This window comes from Aspergillus aculeatus (genome assembly GCF_001890905.1).
Source record: "Aspergillus aculeatus ATCC 16872 unplaced genomic scaffold ASPACscaffold_2, whole genome shotgun sequence".
Classification (NCBI taxonomy): Eukaryota; Fungi; Ascomycota; class Eurotiomycetes; order Eurotiales; family Aspergillaceae; genus Aspergillus; species Aspergillus aculeatus.
The window spans coordinates 120915-136735 of NW_017962977.1; the positions used below are offsets into that span (position 1 = coordinate 120915).

Sequence of the window (15821 nt, forward strand, 5' to 3'; positions counted from 1 at the left end):
CTAAGGGATACTAAAGATGGTCTCATTTGAATAGGATGTATGTGTGTGTGTGTGTGTGTGTGTCTGGCGGAGAAAGAGACACGAATGACCGAACGGCTTTAGTATAGCATCACTCTTTCCTTGGCCAAATTCCCCTAATCCAGAAATTTAACTTGATGAACCGAATCAAATGAGACAGACCAAGGTTCACTCCTCTCCCCCTTCCCCCGGTCAATAACACTGCATTTTCACAGTCGGCCGGGAAAAGGGTGACTAAGAATCCGTAACGAGGTGAGAATCAACAACTGGTGCTTACTCCGCTGTTGATAAACCTAAAACAGTAGTTAGTAGTTAATGGACTGGATGACAGACTGACAGATTGACAAACTGACAGGGCTCATCCCCGACCGACCAACCCAGAATGTGGATAGTGCTCTGGAAGGATGATGGGGTGGGAGGGAAAAATCGAAGAACACAGACCTGATCGACTATTGCTTGCACGCCACTTCTGCCTGCGTGGTGCACTCTGGTCCAGTGGTTTGGTCTGCCATCTGCATGTATCCCTGCCAATCCGGCCCTATCCTGGTCGATTTCTTCTGTTGCGCTGTGTAACCAAGGGATCGCCTCGCTTGCTTGCAGTATATTCTACTCTGGACTGCGTTGAAAAATAAGTTTATCTGGCTGGGAACAGTGTCCGTAGCTACCTACCGTGTGTCTGTCTAGTTGACTACCTAGATAGTGACTGCTAATAGGAACGAACCACTGGGTAGGGTAGTAACTTCGGTATAAGTTATGTAGAGTCCGGAGTACCTCGAATAGCCCTGTATACTTCTTCGGTCAGAGTAGCACTGGGGTGAAATCGACCAATTGAACAAATTATCATTCCCTTAGCCCCTCTCTCTTGGCCCATCAAGCTCACTTTTTTTTCAATCTAATAATCCCTTGACCCGTGATCGCTTCTCACCCCCTCGTTGTCGCTCTCTTGCTCGTCCGCGTCCCTACCTCAAAATACGTCGGATCTATTGAATTTGACTCTCGTCATCGTCCTCCACCGACTTGCCTCGTTTCCGATTTCCTATCTTCCGCCATGATCAGTCACAGAAGACTGGTCTGATTTGGATGACTTGTCATCCCCACCTGTGAAAGGGGCCGTGTTCCAGGCGGGGCCCACCTCTAGATCGCCCCCAACAGCTTGGAGTTGGTAGGAACGATGACGATGACGGTAATAATGGTGATAATACGGAGTAGAAATTATGGTAATAATCACGATAGCAACCATAATAAAAATCATAATCTTTATAAAACCAATAAAGTATCGCATACAACCCCCCAGCATCATGAGCCAAGTCTAGCTAGCTGATGATAGTAGTGTGGACACAGACCTGAATAATGGATCCTCCATTCGCTTCACATCTTACGAATGGGGAAGACAGATGATGAAGGAGTTGAGAAGGGAAGAGTAATTGCAATCTACGGTGGTGATGGATTACTACTAGGTAGCGAAGGCGAAGACAGAGAGAGAAGGAGGGGGGGAGGGGAAAAGAGCCCAGTGCCAGTCCAAGAAGGCTGGCTCCACTTGGCTAGTCAGGCTATTTCTTGGACTGGTGCTCTCTAGCCTTGTCGCGGAAGACTTCCTGAATTCCAAGCAAATGAAAAGATCTGAAGTTGGAGTCTCTAATGATTCATTCTGATTAAGATTGAAATGGAAATCAAAGAGTCCTCCGGACCATCTTTGTGATCGGTCCCATCATAATCATAATACCTATTGTCATATTCTCTATTCTTGTCATGTCATCAGCTGGGAGACCATTTGCGACCGAAAAAATCCCAGCATTTGGCTCATCGGCGTCGGAGAAGTACAATGCTACTAGTAGCTAAGTTAGTGTAATAATGCTAATGAGCGCCAACGGCATGCTTCGGAATAAAACAATGTGATCCTGTGCCGTAAAGTACAATGAAGAAGAGTAAAAGCACATTTTCTATTACCCATCTAGGATGCGCCGCGTCAACGATCAGTTGAGAAGAACTAACGCAGCCGTGCAGGGTAAGGCAATTGAAGTTGAGCTGCTCCAGGCATTATATGTTGTATCGTATCCCTTGTAAAAGCTTCTTATCCACGACTTTCCATTTTCGACCCATTTGATTATTGTTTCCTTTTCTTCTTCTTTTCTTCTCCTCATGCTGCTCAAGTCACCGCTATTCCTCCCTTCCTTTCTTTCGGGTGGGTGACTCTGTGTTCTCCCGCTGACCGTTGTCGTTCGTGGATGATGGCTTAGAGATAGGCTTGGTTCTAGGGTAGGGTAAGATCTTCAAAGCTTTGTCGCTTCCGATAATTTTGGGGGTGGTCTGTGTCGAACCGCTTCCCGCTGCTTTACTACTACGTACATGCTGGGACGATCCACTGCACCGTTTAGAGTGCGCAAATCTTGCATCCATCTACTGGACCCCCCCTTCTATTGTTCTTTCGACTGACGATAACTAACAATGACTGGCATTCCCTGTCGACCATCTCACTAGAGCGGATGGATCCCTGCTAGTCCTATATTACTCACATCAAGAAAATGGTTTTTTGGGCAAAATGGAAGGGGGAAGGGGGGAAAAGACTGGAGAGAAAGCGACTTCCCCCCCCCCGGGCGCTGAGTTGCGCAAATCAACCCGCCCACCGCCCCCCCTCTCTATTTTCTCCACTGGCGCAGGGTTCTATATGATAGGATGGGAGGCAGTGAGCTAGCTTGCTACAAATGTGTGTTTTCAGTATCCAGAAGAAGCAATCGATTACCAGCCGGTACGATCGCAGTACAAACTGAGTACCATACCGGTACACTCATTCTCTCCATCTCTGGCTTTGTCATACATGCATTCTCAAGTTGTAGAACTTATCTGGTCACGGATGATCTCGACCGCCGTCAGCACTCTATGCACCCAACAGACTGCTTCGTGCGTCCTCACGATCAACCTTGACGAGATTAAGAATACCTTACAGCAGGATGTGAAGCAGGCTAGCAGGCCAGCCGGCCAACCGACTGACCGATCCTATGCCCGAAGCACAGAAGCATGATGATCACTGACTGCATGCTCATACTCATAGTTCTCAACGTCCTCGAATCTACACAGTAAGTTGCTTACTGCCTCTTTCACTACGTAGCCTTACTATCTAACCCACCTAGTCAAGCACGGTACCTTTTTTACAGTAATCACAGCGTGCCTAGGTTGGCAGTCATTCTAGACCATGGATTTGACCATTGGTTCGCCGCATCGTGGCCGAGCTTACCCATGGTCGATTCTTTCTTTGAACCTTGGGTACGCTGAGTGGGACCCGCGGCCATCGTGGAGACAACTGTTCGAACCTGGAACACACGCCTGTCATCCATCCATCTACCATTATTATTATTGTTATTGTTAATACATTTTCTTTTGTTTTTTTTTTCCCCTTCTCCCCTCCCCTCCTCCCCCCGATGCTTTGCTTTGCTTTTCTTTTGTTTTTTCTCTCTTGGTTTTTTATTTTCTTTTTGGCGACTGCTGCTGCTATGCTGCCCTCGCCGCGGCTTCTTCTCTTCCTGCTTCCGTGGTCCCTTCAATCGGTAACGGTCTCGGCTGCCTAGTTTCGGCAGGTTCATAATTTGTTGTTCAGTAATACATGCGGGGTTCTGTGCTTATCAAACTACAGAACACTTTATCGTAGCATGCCTTTCGGAGATTATCTACTCAGGATTCCAAGTCGAAGAATATGGCGCGAATGAGCATGGAAAAGCCCCCGGCAGAAGCAAAGAGTGCCAGCCTGTGCTCTGTAGCTACAAGCACTACCTAACCACTGGAGATACTACCTAGGTACCGTACTCCGTACTAGAGTATCCTCTCCGTCTCCGTGCCCAGTGGCTACTAGGTACTAGGTAGTCCTCCGTACTGTATCCTCCTCCAATTAGGTCACTACTAGTTTCAGCATCAATCCGGCAGCGCAGGTCGATCGAATGACTTACAGCAGTGCGCGATCCATCCGTCCCAACAGTTCACCGTGTGGCCCCTCACGCACCGCCCGGAGTCCAAAAGTCACTCTCATGGTCTCACCACCATTTCCTTTTTCCTTTTTCCTTTTCCTTTTTCCTAGTGGGTTTCTTCCTTTCCTTGACAGATGGTTATAGTATGCTTAGTATTGTTCTGGAAACTCGATTTGGTTTATCGATATTTATCTCTCCATTTGCCCCTGTTCTCTTATTATTGTCCAGTGGTGATCTTCATCGTCTCCCGAGTGAGATTGGCATGAGAGATTCGAAACCTCTACTTGGATCATTCTGATTTCCATTTGCAATCGTGATTAGATGTATGTACAGAGTAAATGTAGATATCATTAGGAGTTCACATTGTGCTTTCCCAACGCGATCGATGAATGCAAGTGATCGGCTTCTGCTTCACCCGCAATCAATTGTTTCTTAATGGTGGCTCGCTCAACCCTGCAGACTTGCTCGGGCGGTCTTGTCTATCTACTCCGTAGACTATTTTTTTTATTAGCCTACTGCTCCTCTGAGATTCACCTGCGAATTCGGGTACCTGACGTTGCCATTATCAAGCATCAGCATCAATCCCAACAATACAGCTACAGTCACAGGTACGTAGCAAGTGAACTCTCCTTGATGTGTCTGTCAGCTTCTTTCCATACCTCTCTGTTTCTTCACGCTTGCTGTGGTTTGGTTTGTTTTTCTTTTTTCTTGATCCTTCTGCTCCATTTGCCGCCGAGGGTCCTGGGTCCCTACGATATGGGTACTGGGATCGCGCATCATGTTTCTTCATTTGATCTTGTCATGCCCTGCCGCCTGCTCTTTTGCCATCGAGATTTGGCGCCGCTTCCCCCTTTCTTCACCCTTGGGTCGGCAGCCAATCTGAAGCTGAGGTGCATACTCTTCCTAGCCCAAACGGTGGTTCCTGCCCGGCGTCTTGTTTAGCTTATCCGGCCGAATGGTCCTTGCTTCGTGGCGGATTGGCGGCATTTGCGCTGTTTGAGCTTGACGCTGGAATTTCTGGACCCTGCCAAAAAGACGAAGGGTATTGGGATCGGTACTCTTCATACTAGGTAGTAGTTGAAAGGGTAAAAGAGTGAGTGTGAGAGTTAGACTGGGTGAGTAAGTACTGTACTAGCCCCAACAGCAGCAGCCGCCGCCGCCGCAGGAGCAGTAGCAGCAGCAGCACCACTACCACCACTAATTTCACTTTAACCACTTAACTATACCTACCACTTTCCACCACCACCGGGCGGCGGCGGCGGCGGCGGCGGCAGCAGCAGCAGCAACAGCAGATCCCACGGTGTATCTCTCCGCTCTTCCGCACGACGCACGGTTCTTGTCCCAGAAAATCCATCCCACTCCTCCTCTTCTGCTGCTCGTTTTGAGTTGCGGGATCCACATCTGACTGCTAGCATTCATTCCATTTTTATTTTAATGCTGTCTGTCGTTTTTATTTCCTTCCACTCAGTTTTAATTTCAGTTGATATTATTTACTCATCTTGTTATGTCTCTCTTTCCAGTTTGATTATTTCAATTTGAATTTCTTTTCTTTTTTTTTTTGTCCTTCTTTTTTTCCTCTTCTGATTTTATGACTTTTCCCCCTCTCAATATCTTGTTCCTTCTGATTTCTCTTATCCGATTTCCTAAATTGCCCTTAGATTGAATTCTTGCTTCTCGCTTTTTCGACCCTTTCCCTCGGATGTTGATTTATTATTGTTCTTCTTGCCCGATCAGAAGGCGACAGTTATAGTGACAGCCAGCCCAGCGATCCACCACCCAGTTCCTCACTCAGCTTCTCTTCAATCGCCCTTTCTCCTCTCTCCTTTCTCTTCTTTCACCAGCCCCGACCGCTCCTCTTCCTCAACGGGCCTGTGACTCGCAAGAAGCCGATACCGGGACAGAGAATCCCCCCCGAGAAAAGATCGCCTGCGACGAATCATAAGAGACCGGACCAAGAAGAACGAGGTTGCTCAGCACGTCCGGACCAGAAGCGCGTAAGAGACATTTCTCGATCTCGCACCCGACTGCTTGCCTTGCAGCTTCTCTTACATTCCCGCGCAGCAGGTCTCAAGAAAGAAATCGATCTCGAGCCCGAGTCAAAGACACGTGCCGGTATGTGGTGTATCTCTTTTGGTTTTCTCGACTTTTCTTGATCTTATTTTCGGTTGGCTTTTGGTCGCCCCTTCTTTTAATTGCTTTTTGGCCCTGTTGATTTCGTCTTTGGATTTGGGTTAGGATTTTGGCTGTTGCAGCAGTTTCTTGTTCCTTGCTGCCCAGCCGCCTCACCTCGGGGTTGTGAATGGTCCTGCCATCGATGAGGGTACTGGAACTACTGCAGAGAGACACTGGGCTGTCTTGCTCCACCTGCATCGAAACAGCTTCAGAGACCGAATGTAGTAGTTCTGGGAGAGGATCTGAGAAAGCTAGCAGTCCCTATCCTTCTTTCTAGAATCTAAGAAGGTCGGGGGTGGCTTCAAGCAGAACTATCCATCCATCCATCCCTTTGATTTGCATTCCTATCTTGTCATCATTTTTGTCCTGGGAGGGGAGGGGGGGGGGAGTAGGGGCGAGGTGTTTCGGTTGCACCCGTCAGCCCCGAAGATCCTCAACCGTCATTCATCAGTTACCTATTGAACCTTTTTTTTTGGTGCTTTTTTGTTCTTTTTCTTTTTTCTTTTCTTTTTTTTTTTTTTTCTTCCCTGTCGCCTATTTTTCTTTTGTCTCCCCCTCCCACCTTCCCGCACCCAGACCCGATCTGGCTGTTCTCTTGACCATGGCAGAGCCTTCGATGGGCGGGAGCCGTCTGTGACCACCGGTTGACTTTCCCCACCCTTTCCAGCGCCATTCTTCGACTATTCGACTTTAGCATCATCACCATCTCCATCATAATCAGCTTCAAACAGTTCAAAGTTCAAGTCAGGTGAGTTTCTTCTGTTCTCCTTCTGCAAGTACTCATTGAATTGTATCTGGTTCACTTGTTTTATTCTTACTTTCCTTCTTTACTCAATTTGTTGGATCAGTGTATTTTTTCTTTTATTATTTGGCTTCTCCCTTGGTAATTTGCTTTTTGCTTGGTTTCTTTTCGACTTCCTCACAATAAGATTCCCAACCATCGTCATTTCCATTTTGGGCCACTTCAGTGAAGAAGAAGTCCATAGGCGGTCCAGAAACCCTCCCCCGGCGGCTGCAGAGAACATCAGGCTTAGCCTGCGTTTGCTGGCCGGCCTCCTCCCCCCCCCCTCTTCCCTCTCCTTCCCCTCCCCTCCTCCTCCACCTCAGAGTCCCAGCCTCCACCTTTCTGTCCATGATCTGCCGCGGCACTAGTCGCTGCAGCAGTCAGTCAGTCAGTCAGTCAGTCAGTCAGTCAGTCAGTCATTCGTTCATCCGCACATTCATTCAATCATCCGTTTTATTTCGTTCAGTCACCTATTCATCCTACCTAACTTATTTTTACTCGTTTCTTTTCCATTCATCTCCTCTCCACCGCCTTCTCTCTCCTCCCTTCGGGGTCGGTCATGATCGCTCACGTCTGGATTGTCTCAGACTTGGGCGGTTATTTATCGTCCTTTTTCGTCCTTTTGCTCAAATTTCTCTTCCTTTTCTATACTATTATCTTTTCTTGACTGCTCTGATATCATTTTCTCTTTTGGGGATTTATGCGATAATATCTTTTGCCCCCAAAATCCTCCCAAAAGAGAATTAGTCGCATCCTGTCTGGATTGTCACTTGCTCCTTTGACCTTTTCCCTACCTACGCACTTTCACCTTATCCTAATCCTCACCCTTCACCACCCTTCTCTCACACTGACCTCTTCTTCTGTCACCTTCCTTCCTCCCCGATCCTTCTTTTGCTGGATCTGCTTCCTTGGTTCAGATTTCTATTTTTTCCCTACTTTCTTCCCTCCCCACCCTCCTCCACCTCCCCCCCCCCAACCCAAAACCCAATTCGGCACTCCCTTGTCCGCCTTCGTTAGTGTGCCATCCCTTCCGTTTGGCGCCTTCTTATACATACATCGGACCTCCATCTCTCTGCCGCTACTTTCTACAATTCCTCCCCTACTTCCAATCTGATAACTCTCTCTCTCTCTCTCTCTCTTGTCCTTTGATGACCTTATGTGGATGACCTGAATGTTATTGTTCTTGCTATCTTTACTGTCTGCTTCCACTTGTCCTTCTTCTTTTGCACCTTCAACTTGCAATCATCTTTCCCGCGTCTTCCGGCTCGGTTGTTGACCGTGTTCTACCTAGAGCCTACAGCATACATTAGCATTGCACCCGCCGCACGCAACGACTTTCTACGACCCGTTACGACTCGATTCTAATCCACTTTGCTCGCCTCGTGTCGTTGTCGCAGCACACCAGCTTTCTCTTTTGTGCCTAGCATCCCCGAAGACACTCGACGTTGGATGCTGGACTGTCACGTCGTTTTCTCTCTCCGCTTCGCTTATCACGACTTGAAACGAGACCCATGACTGTGTGCTTCTGAATCGCCTGAGCGTTTTCCCCTCTAAACCATACGCAAGCGCTTGTTGTCTATCTATCTTCCTTGGACTTGCTTTTGAGAATCAAAATCCTCCCACGTCTTCGGATCTAGATTTCTGTCCGCCAAGTCTCTGCATAGCGATTTCCTTGGTCTCCGCCAGTGGTCTCCGCCAGTGGTCTCCTCTAGCGTCTTATGGTTACGATTGCCCACGAGCCTGCCACGATTGCACATTATCGCTTGTCCTGCATTGCCTGCTAAAGCTATTCCATCTGCCCACTTGCATTGACACTTGACTCGGTGTGTATATCTGCTGCAGACCCCGCACAAGTTTATCCTGAGAGACTCGCCCCGGATACATTGCACGTTCAAGCAGGAACGAGCTCAGTGACCGAAGTGCCGACTGATCTCGGAACCCAATTCATCGAAGAAAATAAACGAACGCTAAGAACGAGAACACAGACAAGCGTTTTCTCTTTCACTTTCTCGGTACGCCGGACATATCTTACAGTCCGACGTTCCACCGCACCTCCTCACTACCATTATTAGAACTGTTACCCCCGTCAACCGAAAAGCTGGAGCTACCGTCGATCTCGCAGGTCCACACCAGAGGTCCTGTTGACATCCCTTGGTATAACCACCACGCCGCAGAGAGACCTCTGTTGTCTGGTGACAAGCTTCCGGCTCTCAGTCTCCCTACGGCCTCGCAGGCCATCTCGGGCCAGTCCTATCGGGCGAGCTACGACGACGCCTCCGCCGCCGCCCTGGGGTCCAACAACACCAGCGCGCGTACCAGTCTATCGGGTTCCGCGCCCGGGGGTAGTGATACCCGAAGCCCGCCAACATCCTCGACCGACCTCACAACGGCGGCAAACCAGGGTCGCGTTTCGCTGGACGGCTCTGCACCCCAAGAGTACTCGCTCGCGCAGAATCAGGTTAGCGATAGTTACTACCAGAATCCAGCACCGATCAGCAGCATGAACCAGACGCAACCATACATGGACGTTCATTCTTCGCATTTGTCATCTGGCCAGCCTTATGCCTCGCATGCTGCCACCGCTGGGGGTATTGCTCACTACCCGCAATACCACCAGCAGCCGCCGGTTCTGCAGCCAGCATCCACGACATATGGGCCGGCCAGCTCCTATGCCCCGTATGCCTATCCAGGCGGCGTAACCTCATCCCAGCCTGGCCTCCAGCCCCCAACGACATCTCTGAGTGGCCAGGTTCCGGCTCAATTGCTGCCCCTACCCGGTAAGTGATTCTCGTGGTTGCCTTTGGCCGTACATACAGAGACTCTAACCGATCCTATCGAACCAGCAGTGACAAGCCATGCGGTGGCAACTCAAAACTATGGCAATTCAACCGGTGCCCCTGCGCAGGGCTTCGTTTACGATCTCACCGGCCAGATCGCTCCGCCGGGATCGAAGCCACGCGTGACCGCCACACTGTGGGAGGATGAGGGAAGCCTTTGCTATCAGGTTGAAGCCAAAGGAGTCTGTGTTGCTCGACGTGAAGGTGAGCTGGAGCACATCGTAGTCGGTCTGGCGAATACAAAGAACCTCATCTTTGGCTAACCCTGCTCTACAGACAATTCAATGATCAATGGCACGAAGCTTCTGAATGTGGCGGGAATGACCCGCGGTCGTCGTGATGGTATTCTGAAAAGCGAAAAGATCCGTCATGTCGTCAAGATTGGCCCCATGCACCTCAAGGGCGTTTGGTACGATAATCTTGCTCTAGAAACTCAGCTCTATCCATTACGTGAACGCTGACCACCTCTGGTAATAGGATTCCTTTCGAGCGGGCCCTCGAGTTCGCTAACAAGGAGAAGATTACAGACTTGCTGTATCCGTTGTTTGTTCACAACATTGGGGGATTGTTGTATCACCCGACAAACACAAGTAGAACTAATCTAGTTGTGCAAGAATCTCAGCAGCGGCGCATGGAGGGCTCTCAAGCAACCGCACGTACGTCTCAGGGGCCTCAGCCGCCTACTTTGCATCATCATCATTCTCTGCAAGCTGGTGTGCCGTCGCACATGGCTCAACCACCCACAGTGGCCTCGCAACAAGGAGGGAGGCCGGGGCTTGACCGGGCTCATACTTTCCCCACTCCTCCTGCGAGTGCCTCGAGTCTCATGGGTATTACTAACTCCAACACCTCATACGACTGGAACAACCAGGGAATGCCATCAGGTGTGCCCAACTCTCAGCCTCTCTCCATCGACACGGCTTTGAGCAACGCCCGCTCGATGCCAACCACACCAGCTACAACTCCACCAGGGAATAACATGCAAGGAATGCACTCGTTTCAGGGTCAATCAGGCTATGACTCCAAGCCTTATTACTCTGCGGCGCCGCCCTCTCACCCTCACTATGCATCCCAACCGAGTGGCATGGCACCCTACGGGCAGACGATGTCCTCTACCCCTTATCTAAAGAGTGAACCGTACCTGAAGAGCGAGCCATATCTCAAGAGTGAGCCATATCTGAAGAGTGAGATGGGTCCGCCCTCGAGCCGTACGCCGGGCGCACAGCCGGAAGGAGAGTCGACTGATGTCAAGCCCGAACGGTATACCCAGAGCAACGGGCATGTGACCAGCGCTGGAAATGAATCGGTTGCGGAGCATGAGTCGGAGTACGTGCAGCATGACAATTCAGGCTACAATACGAGCCGCGGTTCCTACACCTATACCACCAATCCATCTGTGGGCAGCCTGACCGGAGACCATTCTCAGCTCACACCCGAGATCACTGGCTCTCCTACACAGCAGAATGGCTCCGGAAGAATGACCCCGCGCACCAGTGGTGGCCCTCCGCCATGGGGCTCTGGGTATAGTACCCCCCCGCGCCCTGCGGCTGCCAGCAGTCTCTACAACATTGTCAGCGACACGCGCGGAACGTCTAATAACGGTGCCACCTCGGACAATTACTCAGTCCCTAACCCAACCTCGGGATATCCAAATGGTCTCAATGGTTCGATCGGTTCCAACAAGCGGATGAGGGAAGATGACGAGGTGGACCGAATTGCCCGCCCTGACAGTCGGGGCCCCGACTTTGAGAGCAAGCGGCGCAAGACGCTTAGCGAGACCTCTGTCGGAGGGCCTGTTGGCGGTGTTGCTCTTGGATTGCAGCCCATGAAGGCAGGGGGTGTCATGTCTCGTCGTCGGTGACCGGTGCGGGCCCTGAAGGGAGACGCGACCGCGAATTAAGAGGGAAAGAAAAAAAGAAAAAAACGACAATCACGAAAAGCACAATCTTTTCCCTAGAGAAAAGATAAAATGTTTTCTTTGAAGGGTCTCTCTAATGGCGTGTACTATGGGGGTTTCGCTATTCTTCGCCTTTATAATAGACCTTCTCTTCGGCGCAGGTTGCTCTGAGTTTGCACCACCATTCGTTGGGGTCTCTCACTGCCACCACCGAAGAAGCATTTATTCGGCCTGTTGAGTGTCTGCTGCGACAACCTGTACCCGACTGGGCCCAGGTAATGATTTGGCAGGCTAGGGGGGGTTATGCATGCAATTGTGGGCCTCGGGCGAGACCCAAATCTTCAATCATTTAATGTCTTTTGTTTGGAGGGTTTACGCATGGTGGGTTGCCGCGGAAAACAGTCATCATGGGGACTGTGTCTGTGCGGATTCGGGGGGGCAATAGGGATGGTCAGCGTTCTGGTGTGTGGTTTTTGGTCATTGTGTTGGTTTGCGCATTGTTTCTGACCGGCTATATTTAACGACCATGATGTCACGAATTTCCTATGACGAGAATCTTGGATTATACTGTTTGTGGCTCAGCCCTTTTTTTTATTTGTTTTCTTCGTTCTTTCTCTCCATTCCTGCATCTCCAGGGACTTGGCTGACTGGAGTCGGTTCCTGGTGTTCATGTTTTGCGCATTTGTTTTATCTTACATGTATGGGCATCTAAAACTCCATGGGTTTCCATTTCCAGGCTTTGATTGTAGTTCCTTGGGATTCGAGTGTAGCTTGTTGAGTTGAGTAGCTTGGTAAGAGAGAGACCGATCGACAACGTAGGGCCCGGAGGCCTGAGGCAATATGTCACGTGCAAGCGAACGACATAATGACATGTGACTCAGCCTTGAGAAGCAGTGGTCGGGGCAGCAAGAACCCTACTTGCTGGAGGCGGCGCAGCAATGCCTGGGAGCTTGCCACGTTTGGCGGAGAGACTCTCTTCTTCTGCTGGATGTTCTCCTGGGCGGAGATAGTTACTGGACCCAGCTTATGGGTGAAAAAATTGCACTGGTCACGCGGCTGGACCCATCCAACTGCTTATACAGTGAGAGGTATGTGCCTCTGAAACATGTTGGCTACCAGTGCAAGATGATTGCTAGCTATTGCAACTACATACATCAACCGGTGTGCGGCGACTGCGCCGCCCAATGTACAGTACATGTGTGATGATACATGGGTGGAAGTGAAAAGTGAAGTATAGTATGCATGCACTGCACGTCCATACCATTCGTACATGCAGGGAAACCGAACGAAGATAAATATGTGAACTACTCGATAGAATCATCAATGTCATGAAATCGTGAGTAGGCCGAGAGATGAAATAGACTACAAGATGGTGAGTGTACTGCGGACAAGAGATGAAGGAAGGGGGAGAAGTGGAGGAAAAGATAAGAAACTGCTGCGTGTACCCGACATTCCACCTGAGATAAGGGGGAAAAAAGAAAAAAGAAAAAAGAAAAAAGAAAAGCTCTGCGATAACACAGCGCCTGAGAAAATTCTGTTGCGCAGAGCGCCCCGGTCGCGCAGATTCCGCGCTTGGATTCGATGGGTCTGCTGTAGATGCTGCTGCAAATGACTAATCGTGATCTCCCCAGTAGTGTGTCCCCGGCAAGCGCTGTCAATGATGGTTCAACTTCGGATCGATCGTGGAGCTCGCATAATGCAAGTTAGTCAAGGGTGTAGCATCCCCGGCTCGGCAAGCTTATTGAGTCTGTCTGGCGAGCTCTTCATCTTGCCGCATCTGCTTCAATTGTCTCTGGATCTCTTTGGCCTTTTTGACTCCGAAGCCGTCCGTGTAGATCTCCCTCACTGATTCCAGGGGCATATTGTGCACTTCGGCATAGCAGAAGACCACAAAGAGCCATCCAAGGAAGCATATCCCTGCGTAGAAGCCAAAGGCTCCGCTTGGGGTCATGCCTTTCATCATGGACAGAAACGTCGATGAGATGATAATGTTACAGCCCCAGCATGTGACAGTGTTGACCATGGTCCCGAGAGCCCGCACCTCTAGCGGCAAAAACTCGGTACCGACCCATGAGATGGGGGCGACGCCGGCGGAATAGAAGGCAATGTAGATGATGAGGGCAACCAGCAGGACGATACTTGCCCAGGTCATCTCACGAGGGCCGGAAAAGCTGAGGTCCGAGTTGACAGGGATCCAATGGAAGACGACGGCAACGACAGCTAGCGAGAGAGACTATAGATGGCTCGGCGTCAGGAACGCAAGAAGATACGCAAAAGTGAAGTCAGCAAAATGTACTGCTTACCATCCCTAGAAGTGTGACCAGCAGCATTGATCGTCGGCCAAATCGATCAATGAAGGCGAAGTTGGGAAAGCCAAAGATGAAATTTGTTGCCCCAACCACAATGGATACGGCCGTTGCTTGGTTGAAACCAACCAGGGAGAAAAGTGTGGCAGAGTAGTACATCAACGTGTTGAATCCTCCGAGTTGTGAGACTAAAGTGCGTCAGCGTGGACTTTCCCAGGCCAGGAGACAAGAGAAGGACGTACCGGCCATAACGGAACAGGCAGTGATCAAGGCGCGCAAGTTTTCTCCCACGGTAAAGAGCTGCTTGGCCTGCCACCACAGACTCTTATCTGACACCGAAACCGAGGACTCTTCAATACTATGTCGAATTACCTGGATCTTGGCAACAACTTGCTGATCCGTTGCCCGAGGGAAGATCTGCGCGATGACCTTTCTGGCTTCCTCGTCTCGGCCATGGGAAACCAGCTGTCGGGGAGTCTCAGGGCAGAGTGGCATTGTAGCCGCGAGGGCAACAGCCGGCACAGCACCGATAGCAATGGTGTATCGCCATCCTTGGGAGACGTTGGTAAACGCAGCTCCGAGGGCATAGGAAATGAGTTGTCCAAATGTCACACAGATGTTGTCAAACACGATCATTCGACCACGATACCGGGCCGGAGCCATCTCTCCGATGTAGAGAGGCACGATCATGGCTGCCTCACCTACACCAAAGCCAACGATCAATCGACCAACCACCATCTGTGCCAGAGAGAATGATGCAGCTTGCAAGACCGTCCCCACGAAGAAGACAGCACAGCCAACGTAGATGGCTAGCTTACGCCCATACTTGTCGGAAGTCAAGCCAGCGAGGACCGCGCCGATGAGGGCCCCTCCAGAGGTGATAGAAGTAATCAATTCCTGATCACTGGACGATAATGTCTGGCCTAAATCATCTCCCAGATTGACAAGCACGGCCGAGATGACACCAGTATCGTAGCCTGCAATAGCCCCGATAAGAAGTGGTCAGTACATCTGCTGAACGCAAGGGGGGCTGAAGCTCAGGAGAGGGAAATAATTCCATTGCTGCCGTTGCCGAACAACACGACGGGATACTGGATATCATGCTTACCGAAGAGGAATCCCCCCATAGAGACAGTGCACGCTATCAACCAGATAGCTTTGCCCGGCAGCGTTGTCTCAATAGAGTCATCTAGGCCGTTACTGACCATCAGGTTCTCGTCATGGAATACATGTGGCTTAAACTCGTCGTTTGATGACTTTTTAGGAAGTTCTTCGGCGGCAGCCATGGTAGAATGAGGGTAGAGTAGCACACTGTGTGCTCCTGAGTAGTCTAGGTTGAACAATCCCACCGGATCAATTTACATTCGGCGCAGAGACACCTTGATCAGAAATAGGGATAGACCGATTGACGAAATCCTCGGGCTTATTTACGCTGAGCATCGTTGGCTGGTCGTGAGGGGGCAGCGACATCCTTGGCAGTACCCATGTTCATTCCCCCTCAGATGGACATAGTTTCGGGTATTGCTTCATGGCTCGGAACGGTTCCATGGTTGACAGAATACCCCAGATTTCCCCAGATGCCTGTTACTTGCTCTATATCGCGGCGACTTGATTCGCTGCTTCGCCAACCAGGGTCATAGTTCTCAAATGCCGCCTGGATCCGCTTTGTCGATCAAGGATTTTGGAGAACCAGGGAGAGAATAACCGGGACTGGGCCTCGACCAAGGCTATGCCTCCCGCTTTTGAAGAAACCGGCCTCGGTGGATTGGTTTTGATTCGTTGTTTGGGTTCAACGAGGCTTTTTATTCCGGAGTGTGTCAAAATTCAAGGGGAAATTCTTTCCGCTCTTGC

The 15821-nt window shown here is 50.2% G+C and overlaps 2 protein-coding genes across 2 annotated transcripts; one reads left to right on the forward strand and one right to left on the reverse strand.

Moving 5' to 3' along the window:
• Nucleotides 1–9019: 9019 nt before the first annotated feature.
• ASPACDRAFT_22774 (uncharacterized protein) lies at nt 9020–11628 on the forward strand (the record flags this gene model as incomplete). Its single annotated transcript, XM_020199147.1, has 5 exons — nt 9020–9707; nt 9774–9971; nt 10044–10176; nt 10245–10904; nt 10953–11628. Coding segments are annotated over 5 exons (2355 nt in total), but the record flags the coding sequence as incomplete, so codon positions are not given.
• Nucleotides 11629–13171: 1543 nt separating this feature from the next.
• ASPACDRAFT_1878356 (myo-inositol transporter) lies at nt 13172–15701 on the reverse strand. The gene is made up of 4 exons (XM_020198133.1): nt 15079–15701; nt 14213–14947; nt 13968–14158; nt 13172–13897 (listed from the first exon to the last, which is right to left on the reverse strand). Exons 1-4 carry the CDS (start codon nt 15254–15256, stop codon nt 13403–13405), a joined length of 1599 nt encoding a protein of 532 aa, XP_020059699.1. The 5' UTR covers nt 15257–15701; the 3' UTR covers nt 13172–13402.
• Between the last annotated feature and the right edge of the window lie 120 nt (nt 15702–15821).